Source organism: Trichomycterus rosablanca, chromosome 25 (genome assembly GCF_030014385.1).
Source record: "Trichomycterus rosablanca isolate fTriRos1 chromosome 25, fTriRos1.hap1, whole genome shotgun sequence".
In the NCBI taxonomy this organism is placed as follows: domain Eukaryota; kingdom Metazoa; phylum Chordata; class Actinopteri; order Siluriformes; family Trichomycteridae; genus Trichomycterus; species Trichomycterus rosablanca.
Window position 1 is genome coordinate 18,773,202 of NC_086012.1, and position 26,005 is coordinate 18,799,206.

The following is a 26,005-nucleotide window of genomic DNA, read 5'->3' on the forward strand; positions in this document are numbered from 1 at the left end:
AGCTATATTAAAGATTCATTCTGCTTTTAATTTTACATGTTTAACGTAAAAATATTTTTACGTGATGTTTTACACTCTGGTTCCATCATGACAGGACGGGTCGTTACTGCTCACACAAGATCCATCAGTTCAGGTTTAATATCAAACACAGTCATGAACTATTTAGTGTCTCCAGTTCACCTCACTTACACGCCTCTGTACTGTGGGAGGAAACCCACGCAGACACGGGGAGAACATGCAAAACTCCACACAGAAATGACTCGGACCGCCCCACCTGGGGGTCGAACCCAGAACCTTCTTGCTGTGAGGTGACAGTAGCTACCCACCTAGCCACCGTGGCGCCCCCATACTTCTCAACTGTTTTGGAAGCTTTAAGTTTATTATCAGCATTTTATAGTTCATGTGAAATTAAACAAGGCAAACACACTAACCCAGATCAGACCAGGCTCGTGTGTGTGTGTGTGTGTGTGTGTGTGTGTGTGTGTGTGTGTGTGTGTGTGTGTGTGTGTGTGTGTGTGTGTGTGTGTGTGTGTGTGTGTGTGTGTGTGTGTGTGTGTAGGGTAGTGGGATGTCTTTGGTGTGTCCAATCAGGCCACTGTAACTCCCAAACACCCGAAATTCGTCTCATGTGAAGTGTGGAAACTCTAAAGTGGATTAATAAAGAATTAAAAGTAGAGAAGCACAGAGGACTCATCAATAATCAATAATCAGCAATAAATTCCATTATTTATGATCTGATTTATAAATAAAAGATTCCACTTTTTTATTTTTATTTGAACTCATCAGCAGCTTTAATCTCAGGATGATGTTTTATTTACTGTAAATTGTTTGTTGGGGAGTTGGGGGCAACAGTGCACCCCAACATGTGACCCAGCACACCAACCCACCTCACAACTCTACACACACACACACACACACACACACACACACACTCACCCAGTACTATAGGATCGTGTTACTCTAATATGGTGCAGACACACACACACTGAAGCACGTGCACGTACGCACACACACACTCTAAACCGCATACACACACACACACACTCCGTGGCGCGCACACACACACACACACACACACACACACACAGTTGTGCGCGCATCCGCAGCTGCAGTTCGAGCTCCAGCAGCAGCAGCGCGGTGATTTCAGCTCCTGTTTATTCTGAACTTTCATTTATACCCGGATGGAACTCATGCAGAATTAAAGATAATCAAAAGTATCTGGACAGAGGAAGAATTTATTTATTGGAGATGATGGAGGTGCCGAAGTGGAGGAGAAGAAAGTGGTTTTATCACGATGTGTCGATTCTCTTCATCATATCCATGTCCCTCCAATCAGCCATCAGTGTGAGAGCAGGTAAGAGTTATTACAGAAATATCAACTTTATTCTTTATTAATTATCAGAAAGAATAAACTGAATTATAGCATTTAATCAGTCTCTCTGTTCTTTGACACTGTTGATTATTTGGGGGAGATAAACAAATTATAATAAAATCATCTATAAATAAAACAGTAATGATGATATAAAATCCATCACATGTTAATATGATGTTATAAATGTTTAATGTGTTTAATAAATCATTCTCTCGTTATCATGATATTATTTTCACCAACCTGAAAACTTTGAGTCAAAGACAAAAGTGATTTTATCAGAATAAACTGAATCACACAGAATGATCAAACCAGTTTAAACTCAAATATAATAAAATATTAAATAATTAAATAATTTCATATCATAAGTGTGTAAAAACACTAAAACCTTTTTCTCACCGTCCACAAAAAAGTTAATCACATTTATTCATTCATTTTCAGAAAAAACCCAGAAAAGTGAATTTATTAAATGTTTAAAATGTTTAAATGTTATTAATGAATCTTAATTACCACCTAAAATGTATTTAAAGTTGTCATCTACAAATATAATTTATGATTTACACTTTAACACATTTCATGATCTTTAGTTAATGTTTATAATCTGAATATTATTTTACTGTAAGTTTTATTGACACCTTAGTTTAATCACAACAGGGTGAAATTACAAAACCTGCATCAGATTATTACAATAGACACACTAAAACCTGACTTATATTTAGGATTGGTTACTCATTTGGGAGTTTAAATAGTTTATATAAGTTAATATATTTAAATGATTAAGGATGGGGGGGAATAACTTAATGTCACTGCAGCAAACCAGATTTGATTCCATTTCTCTGCCTCCACTTATTATCAAATTGATTTTGGCATGTTCTCCCTATGCATGTGTGGTATTTTGATTTCTTCTTAAACATGTCAGTAGGTGGATTTAATTGTGTACCCACTGCAATATTTATACAATTTGAGAAAATTTAGCTTTAATTCCTCTTAGTAACCAGCAGGTGGCGCCGTGACAGGAACAACGGGGACTAAAACTGATGCTGCTACAAATTAGGAAACATTTCCGTCCTGCAGCTTCATAAACCTGCTGTTACTCACACACACACACACACACACACACAGTTATTAGTGTTATTTCTAGTAGCTCCAGCTGTCCTGACCGCATGTTTTTGTACTGTGGGAGGAAACCGGAGCTCCTGGAGGAAACCCACACAGACATGGGGAGAACATGCAAACTCCACACAGAAGGGACCTGGAACACTTCACCTGGGAATCGAACCCAGGACCTTCTTGCTGTTACACAATAAAAATGAGTCTATTAGAGCTATGATGTGTATTTTATTTTATTTTATTTTTCTTATACAGACGAAGCAAATCAGGTCAGCTAGTCACCATCACATTCATTCAGACAGGAAATGCTTTATTACAGTGGCCACTGTTGGGCCCCTGAGCAAGGCCCTTAACCCTCAATTGCTTACTGCCACAGTTGTAATTTGCTTTAGATAAAGCAGCGCTGTAAGTTTCTTTTTGTAAATGTTGCGTTTACAATTTTCTACCAGCAAGATCAGAAAAATTCCTCAATCATGAAAGTTTCTAACTTTAATAAAACCTTCATAATAAAACCTTTTTATTATTATATATTAACTTATCATCATAAATAAATATAATATGATTTAGAGATTTTCTGCAATAATAGAGATATTTTAAAGTCTAGCCTCGTTTTAGTCACTATTGTTTGTTCCTCCTGATTTCCAGTCTGAGGTTTTTAGGCTCTGTCTCTTTTGGTTCTGGATTTAGACGCCATTCCGAGCGCTGGCGTGGATTAAAGTGGCAGTAAAACTGGGTTTGTCTGGACTGTAGTGGTTTATAAGGCTTGTTGGGACACTTATTGTTGCATCGTGTGTTGTGTTGGCGCTGAAGTTCTGTTTGAGGAACTTTCATTAATATTAAACTGTGTGAAATATGAGCAATAAAACTTTAGAAACTCTGTTAGAATTTTATTGATGGGAATGGCGGTATTGTGGGTAACTGACATGAGGGATAATATTTTCACTTCCTGTAGGTCTAGGGTCGAATCACCGTTTCTCCACACACGCCTGGTTCCCACTGAAGCTCATAAAGACTGGAGGGACGTTTAGGGGGAATTTGGGAAAGGGGGGCGATGGAAAAACCTCTCCGGTGGATTTTACCCGGCATATGTGCCTCATATTGTCAGTTCTGGTTTATATTTCATTTCCGTTCCTCCGTACCTGTTCGGTTCCTCTGCTGTAAGGCTCTAATCTTAATATTTCATGCATAAATTTTTGGAGGGAACAAAAATGTGCTTTAATTGCAGGGAACGAGTTCAATCAGACAAAATCTCCAAGTATTTCAATGATGTTATTCCGCTCCCTTCCACAGTCCAGAGTTCCAGATGTGTACACCTCCAGGAAACAATAACAGCGTAGTAACTTCTTTACTCAAGTTGCCATCGCTTTATTTAAAGCAGACGAGCTGGCAGAAATGAGTCCAGGGTTTGAGTCAGAACTCGACTGCACGTCACACTCACGGAGATAAAGATGGATGCTTAACGTCCGTCAGCTCATGCTAACTGAGAGCACGCACAAATCTGTGGAGGATTTACAGCAATAAATCAACACTTAGTTTGTAGCGCATCAGCAGATAGAATTTATTTCTGCCCCTTAGCGCCGCGATGCTAAACATGACCACGAATCAGCGCTCAGACTCTCACAGTCCGAGCGTTAAGGTCACCGGTTACACCGACTACACCAATTACACCGACTACACCGGTTACACAGACTACACCAATTACACCGGTTACACCGACGACACCAATTACACCGGTTACACAGACTACACCAATTACACCGGTTACACCGACTACACCAATTACACCGGTTACACAGACTACACCAATTACACCGGTTACACCGACTACACCAATTACACCGGTTACACCGACTACACCAATTACACCGGTTACACAGACTACACCAATTACACCGGTTACACCGACTACACCAATTACACCGGTTACACCGACTACACCGACTCTCACAGTTTGAACGTTAAGATTTATACTGCCACACAAATCACACACTGTTCTTACAGCACCAACAACAAAAAACACTGATTACACTGACTGCACCAACTACACCGGTTACACCAACTACACCGGTTACACCCCCACATTATTATTATATTTGTAGAGCAGTACAGGATGGACAGAGTTCAGCTCATAAGTGGTAATAAGTTTGTATGTTTGTAACTTATTGTTTCAGTTTTAATCATAAATGTCGTCTACAGAACACAATATTTATACTTAAAAGTAAAAAGTAATAAAACTTTCCTGGGTAACGTTACAGTAACACACTGGTTTGAAGGTACAGATGAAGGTTCAGTTCCTCTGTACTGGTCCATCATCTCCTCCATCATCTCCTCACACTGTTATCTTATAAATGAGAATCATGAAACGTGAGTGTGGTGGAGAGTTGAGGTGGATAATGAGGGTGTGTGTGTGTGTGTGTGTGTGTGTGTGTGTGTGAGTGTGTGTGTGTGTGTGTGTGTGTAAGTGTGTGTGTGTGTGTGTGTGTGAGAGAGAGAGTGTGTGTGTGTGAGAGTGTGTGTGTGTGTGTGTGTGTAATTAGGTGAATCTTTATTGCTGCTTATTTTTAGTGTTTAATGGATTGTGGAAATTGTCGGGTGTTTTTCGGAGCTCCTGTGGGCGCGGCCCTGCTGCCCTGCTGCCCTGCTGCCCCGCCCGCTCTGCACATCTGGAGTTTATGAAGCTGAGAGGAATTCAGACACAAAGACCTTCAGTTCAGTCTGGAGAAAAAAAACCAGCAGGTCGAAGTAAAGGCGGCGCTGCAGACTGTTAGCATTAGCATTGAAATGGGCGTGGTAGCTAATCACACACGGTTTATCATCCAATTACACGTCAGAATTACAGACGTGATGTCATGAATATTTAAAAAACACTCCCACGCCCGCGTCCTTCTGTTCACACTGTTCTGTTTAAGATAAACATGTCTGGTGTGTGTGTGTGTGTGTGTGGGGGGGGTTCGGGGGCGGGTTCAGGGTGTTGGGGGGTGTCGGGGTGTCGGGGGTTGGAATGCTCCACCGTGCCGACGCCATAATGTTTTCAACATGCTCAGTAAACCGACCCCGACTCCACCTGAGCCAGATCAGCACTTCCTGTCTGCCAGACCGAACAGTGAGCTCAGCTCAGGCAGTGATTGTATACATTCACATCTGTACAGTCACATCATATATCATATATTATTTATTATATCATACATTTATATTGTATATTTACATTATATATTTATATCGTATATATTATATCATACATTTATATTATATATTGTGTAAGTGTGTACGTCATTATGGTTGCTATAGTAACAGTGATAAAGATTTGGGAATGTGTCTGTGGGGAGTTACAGCAGCACCTCTTACTAAAGTGACTCTCGTCTCCTCGTGGTTTTAAATGGTTTTGTGATGAGTGAAAATTCAGTACACAGTAAAAACGTCCTTTTATGGAAAATGGGCTGTGTCCCAAACCACATAGTGCTGCAGTAAACACTGCATTAACACCCTGGCAGCAGCAGCAGCACTCGCCTCATCAGTGTGAGATTTCGGCTCAGGTCTGTGGGGATTAACGTCCAGCACCACTCCATCATTTAATTAGTATAAATTCGTCCACTTTTGATCTCTCGGTGATTTTTTGGATGGTAAACAATGCCGTTATTCAGCGTCACTTCCTGCTGGTGCCAAACCTAAACCAGTACCGAAACCCATCCAGCTGGAAGCTTCTGTACTGGAACTGCTGGCCGCCGGACACATGGCAGAGCTTCAGGTATTACAGACGGTGTGAAGTTTCCATAAGTACCTCATTACATAAATGTATTTTCCTCACCCGCTGTGTCCCAGTCAGGGTCACAGTGGGTGTAGTTCCAATAAGAAAACACACTAGACACAACGCAGGAACACTGGACAGGATGCCAAGCCATCGCACCCACACACACAACCAATCAGGACGCTCGGCTGGCCGTCAGCACCGCTGAGATTCAAACCTGGATCTCAGCAGCTGTGGGCTAGTGTAGGAGATCACTGCACCACTCATGTGCTGAATGAATGAATGAATGGATGAATGATGGTCTTGCTCCTGGTTTTGCTCCTCAGGGTTTTGAAGGAATTTTTCCTGTCTGCTGGTGGAGCAAAAGAAGCTTCTCAGGTTTCTTAATTTCATCAGCAGATCTTCAGATGTTCAGACCATGATGATTTACTCTCAGTGAATCCAGGAGAAGAAAAACAGAATGAGTTTCTGGTGTATAAATGAGGATAAATGAAGATTTTTGGATAAACGCTGATGTGACTCTCAGTGTCTCCTCACGGCTGCATTTAAATCTCCAGAAGTAAAATTAGGAGCTTTAAAGAGACACAATAAAAAAAATAATAAGAGTTAAAGATCATTTTATTTTTTTCCTTTATATAAATTCTAATTATTATTGTTTAATCTGTTAAATTCCTCCCCACATTTTCAGCTCAGTCTGAAGCTGCAGAATAAAACGCAGGTCCTGATGTTTCACATCTGGATGTGATTGTGCGTCTCTCTGTAGATGAAATCATCACGCTGTTGCCCTTCAGTAGCCGATAATCCACATTTTCTCCCGGTGACTCTGAGAACTGGCTGAACGTGAGCAGAACGTTAGAACCGGGTTCCTGGAGGATGTCGGGGTATAAATGTAAGATTTTCTGACAGGGTGATGGATGATTATGATGATCAGGAGCTCAGTGTGTCCAGCACGAGCCAAATACACGATAATTCATCCTCCAGATCTCACATTCTAGTCCATCCATCAGGCTCCAACTAGAGACACCAGTTCTGCTGTTCTCCTAAAGTTTCCTAAAGAGTCGTAAAAGATCAGGATCAGAAGATGGACGTGATGTTCTTCTGTTCCTCACTCACTACACAGATGTTTCACTGCAGTGTTGGGATGTGTTTTGAACAAGAAAGATTTGCACTTTTGTCCCCCGGTGTCACGGAGCCCCAGAGATGTTTCATGAGATCAGACGGGAAAAATCACCACAAGTTCTTATACATGTAAAATTGAGCAGGACTCTCAGTAACAGGTTAACAAAATAAAGCGATGGTGGGTGGGGGGGCTTTGGGGTGTATTTAGGGTTAGCGATGTGTGACGGATTGGCACCTTGTGCAGGAAAGTTCTGCCCTGTGCCCAGTGGTTCCTGGTGCGATCAGATCCAGACGAGAATAAAACTGCTGTGAAAATGAAATAAATAAAATGGAAAATGTATTAAATACAAAACCTGGAGAAGTACAGAGCCAGACGTCTCATTTCTATTCCTCATTTTAGTCATATTATAACCTCATCCCAAAGCCTCGCAATCACAAAATGCAAACATGGCCAGCTCCTGTGCTCTGTGGCAGCATGAAGGAAACTAAACGTTTCTAATCGATATTTCTCATCTATAATTTGTGACCTTTTACTCAAGAACTTTAAGGTGACGTTTTTAATTTATTTATGTGAAGAGTTTATATACAGAATATAATCAACACTTTTTACATGTATTATTTCTACACATTGCTCATTAATAACTGAATCACATCAGCTGTTCCTCGTTCTTTACATCGTGTTCCTGATGTCTGTGGGGTCTTTCTTCCTACTGCTTTAATTACTCATGAGCAAAATAAAATATTTTAATTTGATGAAATGATTTAGTTAGCAAGTTATTACCGGCTGTAATGTGATGAACATTTAAACATGGATGAACTGATCAGTGTTCCACCTGAGGACGGGGGGGGTGGGGGGGGGGGGGGGTGCTGGAGTCTGAGCTCTAGTGTAACTGCACTCACTGGGAATAAATTAAAATAATAATATAATTTGTTTTCTTTTTAAAATATAAAAAATGGGTGTAATGAAGCTGAACAAGGATGAAATCTGACCGCCCTCAGCACCACGATCAGAGCCTCGACTTCTTCCACTTTCTTTAGAGAAACACACAGAAGCTTCAGAATCATTTCCAGAATCTTCTGCTCTTTATTGGACTCTAATGTTAGATTATAATATTTTCTTTGTTTGTTTGTTGTTGACAGCAGAACCCGTGGATGTTCTGAAGGTTTTAAACTTCCGAAGTTCTCCAGTAGGAATAACAAAAACACAAGGACTCTGTCCTGTACGGAGAGGATCCAGACCTGACGTGGCCTACAGAGTGGATAAAACAGCAGAGATCAGCACCGCCACCAAAAACCTCTTTCCAGGTAATCAAGAAGCTAATCAATAAATCAATCAGCTAATCAATAAATCAATCAGCTAATAAATCAATCAATCAATCACTCAGTCAATCAGTTCATCAGATATCTGATTCTTTACTGCACTGAATCTGTTGGAACAAAATCCTGGTAGAATCAAAATAACTGGAACTAAAATCTCTCGACTAATTCAGTTAATCAAGTAAAAATAAAAATAAAAAATAAAAGTTTTTGTCTCATTCACTGTAGTTCTGTTACGCTGAGTTATTTTATTAATTTAGTTTATATTTCTATAATGATTTTAGTAATAATCACAGCTCTGAATCTGAAAGCTCAAACTGTTAGCCACCGCGGCCCTGACAGGTCAGTAAAGCGCTGGTAAAGCATGATAATAAATAGCATAAAATCATTTAAAGATGCGCTTGGGTTACAGGCGTAATTGGCTGTTTTTTCTCGTCTCTTTTGAAGGTGGAGTTTTTCCTGAAGATTTCTCCATCCTCATGACCATTAAACCCTCGGCTGGAGTTCAGGCCTTCCTCTTATCCGTGTATAATCAGAAAGGACTGCAGCAGCTCGGGGTGGAGATCGGACGCGCCCCGGTCTTCCAGTACGAAGATCAGAATGGAAAACCCTCACCTGAGAGCTACCCCTTATTCAGAAACGTCCATCTCAGTGACGGAAAGTAAGAACAACCATAAAATATCTGATCATGTCTAATAAAATCAGATTTCAAAATGAGAAGCTGAGAGTCTATAAACTTCTGAAAAATAATTGGAGTTTCTGCCAAAACAAAACGTTTCATTTTCTGATTTCCTTCACTGCCTGTTGCCCAGTTTGGTTTTTGTGACGCCCATCCATCCATCCATCCATCCATCCATTCATCCAACCATCCATTCATCCAACCATCCATCTATCCATCCATCTATCCATCCATCCAACCATCCATCTATCCATCCATCCATCCATCCAACCATTCAGATCTCAGATAGGTACATGAGTGGATGTAGGAATGGAGATCAGATTTAGATCAGACTCTGATATCAGATCTTTCAGGACTGGATCAGATTTTGGGATGATGGATGGAGATCGAAGGTTCCTCTTATTTAAACCTTTATTATGAATGAAGGTTTTTGTTGCTGATGTTCTGAACTGGTTCCAGCTCAGCACTTTCATGCAGATGTTGGAGCTGCTGTTGTGGGTTTTGGATCAGATTTTTATCTTCATTTCCACTCAGCAGCTCTGAATCGTTTCATGAGCTGAGAGAGAAATGATCTGGTTATGAAGCTGAGATGAGCTGAGACGTTTCTCCATCTGCTGTTCGATCAGGTGGAATTACCACGTTAATATTAACCATGTTAGACAAGTTTAATAATATAATAATATAATAATAATAATAATAATATAATAATAATGTATAATAATTTACACAAAACACACTAAAGTTCTGATTTCACATCTGCAGTTACTCAACAACATCTGATACCAAACTAATCAGATCAGGACATTTCAGAAGAATTGTAGAATTGTACCTGTGAGTTTGTGTTCCCATGCATTCTGTACTGAACTTTGAGGAAACAGATAAATTAAGTACCTGTTACTAATCGCTCAGTCCTAGTTAACACACACACACATACACACACACACACACACACACACACACACACACACACACACACACACCGTCACTATTACCAGTGGTGAACTGAATCCTGGTCTGGTTCTGTAGGGTAATGTATAAGGGTGTGTATAAGGGTGTAACGTGAAATTTTGGGTCTGAACTCAGGATTCTGTCGGGTCACTGAGGTCCCTCAGGATTCAGTAATAACTGCTGCAGAATAAAAGAACACAGAAACGTTTCCATGTGTGTAAAAAACGAAGCTCATACTGAGACGTTTCACTTCAACAGCCAACCGAGTCGTTTACCAACAGCACAGTGGAAACGTTTAGCTGCGTCTGGATCTTTAAAAAATAAAATAGAATTTTATACCAGTCAGAAAATTAAAATTGTCTTAGAATCACCTGTATAAACTAATGTCTCTAAGTACTTGGAACAGTGGTCTCTGTCAAGGTAAAGAAGGAAACGCTCATGTTATGCTGTTATGCTGTAATTTGTCTGCACAGTCAGATGTAAGAACCACAAAAAGTCTCTGCTATTCATTTATAGTCACTAAAACAAACCAGTCACTGTCCACAGTCAAGCGAGCTTTACACGATGCGTCAGGATGAATATTACTGTGGATGTTTCTTCTCTGTGTCGTGAGCTTTTGAAACACTTGAAATGATGGAATTATTGGTGTAAAAGAGCTGTAATAATAATTGTAATCATTTTGTAATAATTTGAGTTTGCTGATCTCACCCGTCTGTTGGTCTCTGGTTATTCGATATAAAGACTCTGACCGTGTACACGGGTGTTCCTGTGTCTCTATATTTTATAATAAAACGTGATGATCTGTTGTTAGGTGGCACCGAGTGGCGATCAGCGTGGAGAAGAAGAGCGTCACCATGATCGTCGACTGTAAGAAGAAAATAACGAGAGCGCTGAACAGGAGTGATAAACCTGTCATCGGTACAGACGGGATCACTGTGTTCGGAACCAGGATCCTGGACGAGGAGAAGTTCCAGGTAAGATCCTAAGATTTTTTATAAACCTGCATTCAGCTTAAACATCAAACTACTGCTGATATTTACTGATGAAACTACTAAATTATTGCTAACATTAGCATGACTGTGCTCTGATTGGTTGGCAAAGGGCGTGTCAGGCCAGTGCAGGACTGTAATCTTCCACAGACCCACTTACAGATTTATCTATAAGCAGACATGTGGATTCATCTACAGACTCACTAATACATTCACACCGATCCTCCAGACAAGCGTCCTGCTCCAGTGTAGAATGTCCAGTGTGTACCAGTGTGTACCAGTGTGTAGCACTGCCTGCACCAGTATGGTTTATTACAGTCGTGTGGTTTCAGTCACACTCAACAGTATTTTATTATACTAAAAGTATTTATTATTATTTATGTGTTGAACTGCTGTGTATGATGATGTACTACAGAAGTGGCTGGTTTGGCTGGTATTCTGATTGGATGGTGTGAATTGCTCGTGTTAACAGTGAACATGTAGCTGTGTGACCGCGTAGCTTTAGATAAATTATAGTTAATAATAAACTTCCCAGAATTATTTAGGGAGACAAAATCAGCTCCTGCATGTGAACAGTTTTATACACTGAGAGTTTGTACACGACTGTTTGTGTGTTCAGCTAATTCACACATCATCACTACATTTAAATCATTTATATTAATATAGTGTAATGTAATGTGAAGCTCCGCCCCTTAACAGCAAAGTAGCTCTGCTATTGGTCAGCTACTGCAAGAATAAATGAATAAAGTTCAGCATTAAAACATCAAAATAAGATTCAGAAAATCTGAAATCATTTCTTTACTCTTATATTTTAAATCTTATTATTTTTAGTGTTTAATGATTAAAATAAATGTTTGTAATTTGTATCTGAATAAAAGCAGCAGCTCCGTTCTACAGCTCCGGTCTCTCCTGTTAAATAATGCATGATTATAATCATGTCTGTGACGTTTATTCATTAAAATCATTTAAAGATTAAAAATGTTTATCAGGTAATTTGGTTTTAAATAAGAACGAGATCAGGTGAAAAAATCTCAGGATCTGGAGCTGCATTCTTCAGAAGCTGCAGTGAAACAGCTGGATGATCCAAACATCTGCACTGCAGAAACTGAACTCCTAATTGGACGTGACCGATGAGTGTTGGTTTATGGAACTTTCCTTTAATCATAAATGACTGGACATGCTGACACTCTTTAACCACAGACGCTTCAGAGAGACGTTCGGAAAAAACGTTTTGTTACATTAGCATGTAGCATTAGCATGTAGCATTAGCATGTAGCATTAGCATGTAGCATTAGCATGTAGCATTAGCATGTCTACAGTGAACAAAAATAAATCTGTGTTTTTGTACCCACCCAAATGTCCGCTCAGGACAGGGGGCGTCACTCTGCTCTGACAGGGTAAATTATACCCCTTTTTTATCCCTCATCAGCTCCTGTTGGAGAATCCTGGTACAGACATTAGAACGTTCAGCTCAGTGTTGGAGTTCAGGGCTGAAATGAAGAGCAGAATCAGTACTCACACCTCACACAGGTGCACAAATTCCTGCAGTCTGTAGGTGTGTTTCTGTAGGTGTGTTTGGATTTCAGCTGTTTTAGCTTCAGTTATGCACAAATTCCCATAAACACAGCTGGATGAGGAGAGTTAGTGCTGCACGTGTTCCAGCGCTGTGAGCTTCAGGGTCTGGATGAAATGTGCAGGTTCGAGGGTGGGAGGAACGTTCATGGTTCAGGAGAAAATCTGATCAGTGTGTCGTTCAGATAAATATTCACAAATACAGAGAAGTTACTGCAATTTAAATAAAACCTGACGTTAAACCTCATAAACCTTCTGCATGTGCTGCTAATCCCATAATATCCTCATAATTATCTACAGGGATCGTACAATAAATAGTTTATAAACAGGAGCAGCAAAAACACACAGAATATCCAGAACAGAAATAAATCTGTTAATCAACAAAACACTTACAGACGTATAGTTCAAGATCATCAAACTAATAAATGTTGTAATCTTTATAGTAATATTTTGTTATTATTTATTCTTATTTATTAATAATGAAATCATTTTGACTACTTGACGGTTGATTGTTTTCACCTCAGATCGACACGATTAGCTCAAATAACTGCATTTTTCTGATAATGGTCTGAAGCTGGAAATATTTCAGTATCAATTCCACAGCACGGTGGCTCGGTGGGTAGCACTGTCACCTCACAGCAAAAAGGTCCTGGGTTCAGTTCCCCAGGTGGGGCGGTCCGGGTCCTTTCTGTGCGGAGTTTGCATGTTCTCCCTGTGTCTGTGTGGGTTTCCTCCGGGAGCTCCGGTTTCCTCCCACAGGTTAATTAGAGACACTGAATTGGCCTGTAGGTGAATGGGTGTGTGAGTGTGTGTGTGCCCTGCGATGGACTGGCGCCCCCTCCAGGGTGTTACTGTGTGCCTTGAAAAGCTGGGATAGGCTCCAGCACCCCCTGTGACCCTGACTGGATAAGCGGTTAAGTGAGTGAGTGAGTGAGATTCCACAGCGTACAGAATGATGCTGCAGTACAGAGAGGCGCTGCGTGTGAGCTGCGTGTGTTAAGAGGATGTGACGCATCAGTGGACGAGGAGTCTCATGAACCCAGCCGTCGTTCTCCTAATGCCATTAGCATCTGCTGTAAGTCACGGCAGGATTTACAGTGTTTAAGTAGTTTAACAGTAATGAGCCACACCCACAGTTTTAAAACCCACCCGCCTATACCAGCAAAAACCACAAAACAACAAACCAAGTCTGAGTATAGTGAAGGGATCAGAACTAGGCTTACCATTTGATTCTGTTGTCCTGGATGTGTTGGGCTGCACTGTGGTTTCTGATGGCTGACAGCAGGACATTTGGCTTCAGTCTGACGTTTCTTCACTGTTCCCTCGTGTCCAGATATTTCTGCTCATGCTGCAGTCACACTGTCGTTTGTTTTTACTGCGTCGCTCTTCCCTCACGCCTCGTCTGATCCTCACTCACACTGATTACGAGGATTTAAACCAGATCCTGTGTCTACAACCACACCATTACTGCTGCGCTAGTAAGATGAACTGTTTAGTACAGTAGCGGATTTTTTTTTGGACACAACCGCTTCCCGCTTCAGGAGGTTTTTACAATTCAAACTGAGCTCGTTCCTCCCTAATAAATCTTTGTTTCCACCAATAAAAATCACCCAACAGATTCACCGGACTTTAACCTCCAGTAAAGTTACGACTCTGCTGGGACCAGTGGCTAAAATTTCATGTTGCAACTTTTGTAACGCTGTAATAAATCCTGATAGTTTCATTCTTTTAATGTTTAGCGGATTCTCTCATATCTACAGGGAATAACAGCAGCCCAGTACCTAAACCACTACACTAGCACTAGCGCACCAGCTTTAAGAATGTCCCGGATGGTAGGTGTGATGGTAGGTGTGATGTTGGGTGTGATGGTAGGTGTGATGTTGGGTGTGTTGGCTGATGAAGATACTGGTTCATGATTGGTGCCTCTTGTAGATTTATATATTTTGTTTTTAATTAAAGCTGCAGGATAATATCACACCAGGAACCAGTAAGAATGGATCTTCTGTCTGACTGTGTGTCTTTATGTTTTTATACTGGTTCTTTTTTCCTGTCTGTGTTTATACTGGTTTCCCGACACACTGCAGACCTCCTGCAGAACGTTTCATCAAACACAGCAGAGCAGCTCTCACTCCTCCACTGTTTGTCCTCCTGAGTTCAGCTGTGGAACACATTTTGTGGACGATGTTTCCCAGTGGAGTTATAAACTTTCTGCTGCTGTTCTGGAGAAGAAATCTCGGCTTTATTATTGCACAAAATATTCAGACTATTTTTCATTCCTGTTATGAGTCAGATGCTTTTGTCCTCATTTCTCTGACCATGTGGAACCATGTGGAACCATGTGAAACGTTTCTGCTGAAGAGCCAGGAGAAGGAAGCTCAGAGAAACCAGGGATTCAGAACCTAAATATATAAATATATTAAACCCAACAGTCTATAGGTTCATGTGAAATAATCATGATTCGTTCAAAAGTCTCTTCATGTCGTGGCTTGTTCAGGTGAATCTGATTTTGGTTTGTAGTTGCTGCTAACAGAAATTTTTTCTGAAACGTTTCTGTGGTTCAGAATGAAATGCAGGCGAATCAGCTCAGGTTTGTTACTTTCGGTTTATTTTAGAATAAAATAATACAATATAATATAATGTTATATAATATAATATACTATAATATAATAAAATATTATAGTAAAAAATTATATAAAAAATTAAAAGTTGTAACATTAAATATATTCGGTTATTTTTGCTCTTTTCGGGTTTAATCCAGGTCAGAAAGGATTTGCTGTCTGTATTTATTTAAATTTTTATGTCTGTCCCAACTGTTTTTATAACCTGGGCTTGTATATAAGTGTATATACATCGAGCAGGTAAAACATTCTGAGCACTGAGAGGTGAAGTGAATAACACTGATTATCTCTTCATCACGGCACCTGTTAGTGGGGGGCATATATTAGGCAGCAAGTGAACATTTTATCCTCAAAGTTGATGTTAGAAGCAGAAAAATGTGAGGATCTGAGTGAGTTTGACGAGGGCCAGATTGTGATGGCTAGACGACCGGGTCAGAGTGTCTCTAAAACTGCAGCTCTTGTGGGGTGTGTCCCAGTCTGCAGTGGTCAGTATCTATCAAAAGTGGTAAACCGGCAACATGGTCATAGGCGGCCAAGACTCACTGATGTACGTAGGGAGTGAAGGCCCGTGTGGTCCGATCCAACAGACGAGCTCCTGTAGCTCAAACTGCTGAAGAAGTTCATGCTGGTTCTGATAGAAAGGTGTCAGAATACACAGAGCAGCGCAGTTTGTTCGGTACGGGGCTGCAAAAGGGGACCAACACAATATTAGGAAGGTGGTCATAATGTTATGGCTGATCGGTGTAAGTGTATAAGAGTGTATGTGAGTGTATATGAGTGTATATGAGTGTATATGAGTGTATATGAGTGTATGTGAGTGTATATGAGTGTATATGAGTGTATGTGAGTGTATATGAGTGTATATGAGTGTGTGAGTGTATATGAGTGTATATGAGTGTATATGAGTGTATATGAGTGTATGTGAGTGTATATGAGTGTATATGAGTGTATGTGAGTGTATGTGAGTGTATATGAGTGTATATGAGTGTGTGAGTGTATATGAGTGTATATGAGTGTATGTGAGTGTATATGAGTGTATGTGAGTGTATATGAGTGTATATGAGTGTGTATATGAGTGTGTGTGAGTGTATATGAGTGTATGTGAGTGTATATGAGTGTATGTGAGTGTATATGAGTGTATGTGAGTGTATGTGAGTGTATATGAGTGTGTATATGAGTGTATGTGAGTGTATGTGAGTGTATATGAGTGTATATGAGTGTATGTGAGTGTATATGAGTGTATATGAGTGTGTATATGAGTGTATGTGAGTGTATATGAGTGTATATGAGTGTATGTGAGTGTATATGAGTGTATATGAGTGTATGTGAGTGTATATGAGTGTATATGAGTTGTATATGAGTGTATGTGAGTGTATATGAGTGTATATGAGTTGTATATGAGTGTGTATATGAGTGTATGTGAGTGTATATGAGTGTGTATATGAGTGTATATGAGTGTATGTGAGTGTATATGAGTGTATATGAGTGTGTATATGAGTGTATGTGAGTGTATATGAGTGTATATGAGTGTATATGAGTGTGTATATGAGTGTATGTGAGTGTATATGAGTGTATATGAGTGTATATGAGTGTATATGAGTGTGTATATGAGTGTATGTGAGTGTATGTAAGTGTATATGAGTGTGTATGAGTGTATGTGAGTGTATATGAGTGTATATGAGTGTATATGAGTGTATATGAGTGTGTATATGAGTGTATGTGAGTGTATATGAGTGTATATGAGTGTATATGAGTGTATATGAGTGTGTATATGAGTGTATGTGAGTGTATATGAGTGTATATGAGTGTATATGAGTGTATATGAGTGTGTATATGAGTGTATGTGAGTGTATATGAGTGTATATGAGTGTATATGAGTGTATATGAGTGTGTATATGAGTGTATGTGAGTGTATGTAAGTGTATATGAGTGTGTATGAGTGTATGTGAGTGTATATGAGTGTATATGAGTGTATATGAGTGTGTATATGAGTGTATGTAAGTGTATATGAGTGTATATAAATGTATATGAGTGTGTATATGAGTGTTTATGAGTGTATATGAGTGTATATGAGTTTATATGAGTGTATATAAATGTATTTGAGTGTATGTGAGTGTATGTGAGTGTATATGAGTGTATATGAGTGTATATGAGTGTATATAAATGTATATGAGTGTATGTGAGTGTATATGAGTGTATATAAATGTATATGAGTGTATATGAGTGTATATAAATGCATATGAGTGTATGTGAGTGTATATGAGTGTATATGAGTGTGTATATGAGTGTATATAAGTGTATATGAGTGTATATAAATGTATATGAGTGTATATGAGTGTATATAAATGCATATGAGTGTATGTGAGTGTATATGAGTGTATATGAGTGTGTATATGAGTGTATATAAGTGTATATGAGTGTATATAAGTGTATATGAGTGTATATAAGTGTGGTGTGTGTGCACACAGACGGTGTGAGGTGTTTGTTGTAGAGCGGTGTGTGAGAGTAAAACTATATAATAATCTATAATAACAGGTTGGGGACTGCAGGGTTTTTTTCAGGTGGTGTCTCTATAATTAAATCTATAATAACTATATAATTACAGCACCGCTGGTTTGTTTCTCGGCCCACGTCGTCCCTGCGGTTCTACCACTGCTGTACAATTTCTCATCATGATCACTCAGCTCGGTCCGTCTCTGTGAGCAGATTCAACCCAGAATCATCCAGTTCAGGTCTCAGAGCTTCTTAGAGCTTCTCAGAGCTTCTCAGAGCTTCTCAGAGCTTCATTCTCGTTCTGATCTTCTGTGCTGGTTATTAAAGACGAGGTTTAAATGATTCTTGTGGTTAACGTGAGAATCATTTTGATGATCTTTGAAGTTAAGCTTGGATTTGGAGCTGTAGAAGCTAGCAGGGTTATAATCATCGTTCTTTATCCTTTCAGGAAAAGTTTCGGGATCCAGATGTGACAGAACATCACGTTTTTTATTTGTGCTTTAAACAACATGGAGCTTCAGAAAAGCTTCACATTACTGCTCACCTCTAAACCTGCTTTCTGTTTCATCACAACTTCAGTCTGTAACTTGTAAACGCCTGCAGTGTTCAGGCATATACACACAATAAAAACACACACACACACACACACACACACACACATACTGTATATATATATGTATACGATGGTCTTTAAGAATTTCTAAAACAAACTCCGTCACTTTTCTACATCAGCTATTGGCCATTTCTAGTTCTAGGTGTTCTAGACCTGTCCCGAGTGTTTTAGTATGAATTCCTAGTCGTGAGGAAACGTTCCTCATGTGATGTGAGTACATGTGTACATGAGTTCCAACCCCAGCACCACTCCAACATGAACTATAACCTGTTCCAGTGATTGTGATCAGCTCAGCCTGGTGCTGGATTCTGATTTTGTACCAGTTCAGTCGTGCATCGATCGTCCTGACAGATTTATAATCATTTAAATAAAAACATCTTTATTTAACTCAGAAACACGTTCACTGTAAATCCTGCTAATCTGAAACTGATGGACCAATCAGTCCTGATTCAAATCAAACATGTTTATTCTGCTACTGGAACTGATTCTGATCTCTCACATGGACATGGGTTCGCGTTCAGCTGAACGCTAATTTAATTCACCCTGAAAATCCGTCTCAGTGCCTCATCCAGCTGCTTCTCATTACTGATGTAGATTAGCATTAGCCGTGAGCGCTGCATATTCTGCACCACTGTGTATGAAATCAATAGAGGTTTTTCCATGCTAACATCCTGAAATGTTCTACAGCTAATCACGCTAATGACATGTTTACATCTGTGACTTTTTACCCAGTTTCTGTGTGTGCCCCGTTAGAGGTGCGTTACTCAATGCTAACACATATTTAATACCAGTTATTATGTGGTCAAATCAATATTTAGTGCATGTGTATAAAATGTCAAAACTGACTCAAATTTACTGACAATCACAGCGACTGTGTTTACCTGCTCACTCAGAGCTAACTGCTAAAATGCAACTGAAGCAAAATTATTCAGACAAATATGAAGGATCTCAAATAAATATAAATGATTGAAAAGTTTGAAGTCACCAGCTCATTTAGGACTAAAAATTCATCACACACACGATCAGCAATCCATCGTATGAACTATCCAGTGATTAAAGCTGCTAAGTAGCTGATTTAGCATGTGAGCTAAACACAACACATCCAGAAATAAGCAGTTAGCATCAGTGAGAGAAAAACTCGTTCTCATTCATATTATTCACAGTTTGTGGTGATACTGTCTGTCTGTCTAATGTTTTGATGTTTGGTTGTGTAATGATGAAGCATGAATGTTCTGATGTTGTGATGTCTGTCTGATGTCTGTCTGATGTTCTGATGTCTGTCTGATGTTCTGATGTTTGGTTGTGTCATGATGAAGCTTGAATGTTCTGATGTTCTGATGTTGTGATGTCTGTCTGATGTTCTGATGTTGTGATGTCTGTCTGATGTTCTGATGTTCTGATGTTTGTCTGATGTTCTGATGTTCGGTTGTGTGATGATGAAGCTTGAATGTTCTGATGTTGTGTTGATGTGTTTATGTATCTGTGTTTCAGGGTGATATCCAGCAGCTTCTGTTGGTTGAAGATTCTCGAGCTGCGTATGATTATTGTGAACATTACAGTCCTGACTGTGAAACTCCTCATCAGGAAACTCCACAAGCTCAGGAACCCGAGGACGAGGTGAGAGTCGGACACTTCATTTAAAGTGACTTAGACTTATCACTGAATATAATTCAAGCAATTGAGGGTAAAGGCCATGCTCAGGGGCCCAACAGTGGCAAATTGGTGGCAACCTTCTGATTACTAGTTAAGTAAAGCTGAGCTACCGCTGCCCTTCAACAATTATGACTGAATACAGTTTTATCAATGGAGGGTTAAGGAAGGGCCATGCTCAGGGGCCCAAGAGTGTCAACTTGGAGGTAGCAGGACTTGAACCGGCAACCTTCTTGCTATTAGTCCAGTACCTTAACCATGAAATGGAACGGTGATATAATAATGTAATAAATAAATAATACTGATTCTGCCGCTTTACCTGTTAGTAAAGTACAAACCCAATTCCAATGAAGTTGGGACGTTGTGTAAAACATGAATAAAAACAGAATACGATGATTTGCAAATCCTTTTCAACCCATATTCAATTGAATACACTACAAAGACAAGGTATTTAATGTTCGAACGGATAAACTTTATTGTGTTTTGCAAATATTCACTCATTTTGAATTTGATGCCTGCAACACGTTCCAAAGAAGTTGGGACAGGGGCAACAAAAGACTGGGAAAGTTGAGGAATGCTCAAAAAACACCTGTTTGGAACATTCCACAGGTGAACAGGTTAATTGGAAACAGGTAAATGTCATGATTGGGTATAAAGAGAGCATCCCCGAAAGGCTCATTGTTTTTGGTAATCATGGACGTCGTGTCCTCAGAGCCAAAGAGGAAGAGGACTGTCCGGATTGTTATCAGCGCTAAGTTGAAAAGCCAGCATCTCTGATGGTATGGGGGTGTGTTAGTGCCCATGGCATGGGTAACCTGCACATCTGTGAAGGCACCATTAATGCTGAAAGGTACATACAGGTTTTGGAGCAACATATGCTGCCATCCAAGCAACGTCTTTTTCAGGGACGTCCCTGCTTATTTCAGCAAGACGATGCCAAGCCACCTTCTGCACGTGTTACAACAGCGTGGCTTCATAGTAAAAGAGTGCGGGTACTAGACCGGCCTGCCTGCAGTCCAGACCTGTCTCCCATTGAAAATGTGTGGTGCATTATGAAGTGCAAAATACGACGACGGAGACCCCGGACTGTTGAGCTACTGAAGTTGTACATCAAGCAGGAATGGGAAAGAATTCCACCTACAAAGCTTCAACAATTAGTGTCCTCAGTTCCCAAACGCTTACTGAGTGTTGTTAAAAGGAAAGGTGATGTAACACAGTGGTAAACATGCCCCTGTCCCAACTTCATTGGAACGCATTGCAGATATCTTGTCTGTGTAGTGGATTCAATTGAATATGGGTTGAAAAGGATTTGCAAATCATCGTATTCTGTTTTTATTTATGTTTTACAAAATGTCCCAACTTCATTGGAATTGGGGTTGTACCTCAGGTCATGTGATGGCATCACTGAGTGGCACCAGTTGGTGGTAAAGTAAAGCTAATATTAAATTCACTCTGCCAGGAGAACTTCAGACCCATCAGATCATCAGAGCTAAAGAACTAAACACAATTAAATATTTTAATATTTAGTTTATTGATCGGGCAGTTGTATCCTAGTGGTTAAGATACTGGACGGAATCTCTCCATCCACCCTTAAGCACTGCAGCAATCAACTGGCGCCCACCTTCACTCACATTTTTAACAGATCATTAGAACTTTGCTCTGTTCCTTCATGCTTCAAAACATCAACCATCATACCAGTCCCCAAAAAAACGAACATTTCTGGACTGAATGGTTACAGACCTGTAGCCCTGACATCTGTAGTCATGAAGGTCTTCGAACGCTTGATCCTAGCCTACCTGAAGACCATCACAAATTCTTTACTGGATCCCTTGCAGTTTGCATACAGAGCAAATAGATCTGTCGATGATGCAGTCAACGTGGCCCTGCACTTCATGCTACAGCATCTCGACAGTCCTGGAACCTACGTTCGAGTTCTGTTTGTGGACTTCAGCTCGGCTTTTAACACCATAGTGCCAGAGCTGCTGCAGGTCAAACTGTCCCAGCTGTCAATGCCATCTGCCGGTGGATCATGGAATTTCTGACAAATAGGACACAGCAGGTACGGCTAGGAAAACACACTTCAGACCAGCGGAACCTAAGTACTGGTGTACCACAAGGCTGTGTGCTTTCACCCCTTCTCTTCAGTCTTTATACCAATGACTGTGTTTCTAAGGAACCAGGTGTAAAGATCCTTAAGTTTGCTGATGACACCACTGTGGTGGGCCTCATAACCGATGGTGACGAGTCTGCCTACAGAAAGGAAGTCGAGCAGTTGGTCTCCTGGTGCAGTGACAACCACCTGCTGATCAACACACAAAAGACTGTAGAGATGGTGGTGGATTTCAGGCGCAACGCGCCCTCCTTACACCCCCTCACAATTAATGGCTCTATGGCCTTAGTGGTGGAGTCACTTAGGTTCCTGGGCACCACCTTATCCAGGGACCTAAAGTGGGAAAAGAACACACTCTCCATCGCCAAGAGGGCTCAGCAGAGAATGTTCTTCCTGAGACAGCTGAAGAAATTCAACCTGCCACAGAGTCTGCTGATCCAGTTCTACACAGCAATAATAGAGTCCATCCTTACATCGTCCATCACCATCTGGTTTGGTTCCTCAACATCACATGAACGAGCCAAACTCCAGCGTATAATCAGGACAGCGGAGAGGATCATTGGATGTAGCCTGCCAACGCTTCAGGACATTTACAACAGCAGAGTGCTGAAGCGTGCCGGCAAAATTACCTCTCATCCTGGACATCACCTTTTTCAAACTCTTCCATCTGGCAGAAGACTCAGGACAATAAAAACAAACACATCCAGACACGCTAACAGCTTTTTCCCCAGAGCTGTAACACTTTTTAACCAAAGTTGTTCTCTTGGGCAAATGTTGGTAAATACTGGTTAACAGTCCGTGTGCTGTCGGGTCTGTTAAATATGTTCTATGTTACATGTCATACATGTGTAATTGTCTGTACTATTATGTGTATTGTGTGTACTACTATGTGGACTGTTGTGTGTATCATTGAGTGTATCACCAAAGCAAATTCCTCGTATGTGTAACATACCTGGCGAAATAAAGTAATTCTGATTCTGATTAGTAATCAAAGGGTTGCTGGTTCAAGCCATGACCAGGTTGCCACTGTTGGCCCTTGAGCAAGGCCCTTAACCCTGAATTGCTTAGACTGTTTACTGTCACAGTACTGTCAGTTACTTTGGCTAAAAGTGCTGCTAAATGCAGAAAATGTAAATGATATAAGAGTAGCCTCTAATAGCTCAGCACGTTATTAGTGCACTATGACGCTGTGTGGATCAGTGGGTGTTGGAACCCTGCTGATGGTGTCAGTCAGTTAAAAGCTCATTTAGTTCAGATTTAGATGTAATTATGTGACACGTTTAACAATAAACACCAGCAGCTTTAACACAGATCTGAGTTTCATCAACCTGACACTCGGCTGGCAGGATTATTCCTCCTGTGGGTAACACCAGTGACGTCAGGAGGGTCGTAACATTCTCCATATGAGCGGATATGAACGTTACGCTCACAGTGAGAAATCCGAAAGGTGTTTTGTTCGTTTCCCAGGTAGATGTTCTGACTGTCTGAAACACTTTAGAACGGGTTGAAATGTGATGCTGGAGCTTCTCGGGCTCGGTCCGAGATTTTCCGACAATATTTTAAAGTAAAATGGATGATCTCAGAGTGGAAAGATTTTCCTCCGCCCGAGTGCAGCGTGCAGGCCGATTTATTTCACTTAATGACTTGAGCAGGTTCGCCTCAGCTCGACTCGACTCCATCACTCAGGTTTTTTATTTTCAGATAACGAGGCTGGAAAATGTGGAGAAATGGAATTATTCTCCTGACTGTTCGAAAAGCTTAAAGTAATAAATCAGTGTAACTGGAATCCTGAGGATCCTAAAGAGCGATTTGTTTTGGAAAATAGAACTTCATGAAGCGTCGCTGCACTCAGAAATTTATTATCGGTGAAACTGGGAGCATTAAAACTAAAATTCAACAATAATACGGCTGTACAGGAGCAAATGCTCTGTAAACTCATTCAGCATCCATGTGACGTCTATTTCAATCAGGATGAGCAGATAAAAACTAAAGAAAGTAAAGAAAAAGGCCAGTTCTGTACAGTTTAAACTAGTTTTAGAGACTAACAGACCAAGAGCCCATAAATTCACTCCCAGCTGGAGATTTATTTTCCCGTCTGTGTTTGTAAAACCAGTAAAATGCCGCTCTGGCCTCTGCTTTCTTTCTTCTGTTGTTTTTACGAGCTCTGCTACTGAACTGGGACTAATAACGTTCCTCCCTCACTGATACTGAAATCATACGTCTCATCTAACGGCCTGAAAATCATCACGTCTATAAACTCTCCACCAGAACCGACATGAATGATCTTAATGATTCTAATCAGAGAGGAAACACTCTCATTATTATACATCATTAGTAATGAAGTGTGATTAGTTCATGTAGATGTTTCTGATCTTCATTCAGCTTGTTTTGGATTCATCAGGTAAAAATTCTACTGTTTTATTTTGACTGACGCTGTAACGACGTTCCAGGCTTTAATCTCAAGAGAAAGTTCATTAGTGAGCTGGAACTGATGGAACCAGTGGTGATCTCTGATGAGATTAAACATCCTGAGAAGGTTTAGTTTTAATCAGCGCTGAAGCAAATGTGGCTGAGCAGAGAAAAACAAAGACAGAGCTCGTCTAAACCTTCTGCTCATCATGAGGTTAAGGAAGAAACGGTGATTATAAATGAAGGGTGGAAACTAAAAGAAAAGAAGGTGTGTGAAGTGTTCAGTGTAGAACAGGGGGGTAAGAACCACAGTAAATGTCATTTATTCATTCTTTTATTCATGTATTTATTTATTAATTATTTTCTTTCTCTCTCGTCTCTCAGTATAACCCTGAGTACAGTGATTACGGCGACATGTACGACTACACAGACAGTGAAACTGAAATCGCTGGAACTCCTGTTGAAGAGACCAAGACTGAAACCAAAGTAATAAAGCTTTTAATTTTAATTAATATTTTAGTTTAAATCCTCCCTGATACGTTAAACTGTTTTTATATGATTTTTTTTATCTACAGCCCGGTACTGATGATGCTGAGTACTTCACTGAGACGGAGGTGGATTATGGAACTCTGGACGGATCAGAAACCAAAAGTGCTACCAACCCTCCGGTGACCAAAGAGGTCAGAACCAGTTCCAGTCTTTATATTTACACTGGCAAAAATATCTTGATCATTTAACAGAATCAGATTAATGAACTCTGGGGTCAGTTACATTTTAACAAGGGTGATATGTATTTATCTTGACTGACTGTGAGTAATAAATCATTTGTGTTCTGTAATAAACAGGACGTGGTGTACGAGGAGGAAATTGTAGATGATTACATCACCGGGGCGGAGCAGGTGGGGGCGGAGTCGACTGTCGCTCCTGTTGAAACCAAAACCATGACGGAGACGGAGGGCGGCGACATCAAACACTTTAGCGAGTACGACGTCAACGAGTACGAGGTGAAAGAACTCGACCCGAGTCACTACGACGACGGTTTCTACGAGTACGGCATGAAGCCGGTGCCGCCCGACCCCGTGTACGAGGAGGAGATCGGACCGGCCGTACCAGCCGAAACTGGAGTGTCCGAGAGTGTAAGTGCTTAGTACAGAGGTCAAAGGTCACCTGTATTTCATCTGTTCTTACTGGGATTTATTGAACTGATTCTGTATCAAACACTGTAGTGTTAACATTCTGTTACCTTAAACCTTAACCCCAACCC

At 40.4% G+C, this 26,005-nt stretch overlaps 1 protein-coding gene across 2 annotated transcripts in view; it reads left to right on the forward strand.

Annotated features, from left to right (window-relative positions):
- The first annotated feature begins 1,135 nt into the window (after nucleotides 1–1,135).
- The window catches only part of col11a1b (collagen, type XI, alpha 1b), a 48,417-nt gene continuing 23,547 nt past the window's right edge, over nucleotides 1,136–26,005 (forward strand). The window contains exons 1-8 of one of the 2 annotated variants that reach the window (XM_062987687.1): nucleotides 1,136–1,354; nucleotides 8,484–8,648; nucleotides 9,108–9,321; nucleotides 11,099–11,261; nucleotides 20,064–20,189; nucleotides 25,126–25,227; nucleotides 25,317–25,421; nucleotides 25,587–25,877. In XM_062987687.1, the coding sequence (XP_062843757.1) occupies nucleotides 1,249–1,354; nucleotides 8,484–8,648; nucleotides 9,108–9,321; nucleotides 11,099–11,261; nucleotides 20,064–20,189; nucleotides 25,126–25,227; nucleotides 25,317–25,421; nucleotides 25,587–25,877 (1,272 nt within the window). In that variant the 5' untranslated portion in view covers nucleotides 1,136–1,248. The remainder of the gene's footprint in view (nucleotides 1,355–8,483; nucleotides 8,649–9,107; nucleotides 9,322–11,098; nucleotides 11,262–20,063; nucleotides 20,190–25,125; nucleotides 25,228–25,316; nucleotides 25,422–25,586; nucleotides 25,878–26,005) is intronic. The other variant, XM_062987688.1, reaches the window with a different exon arrangement.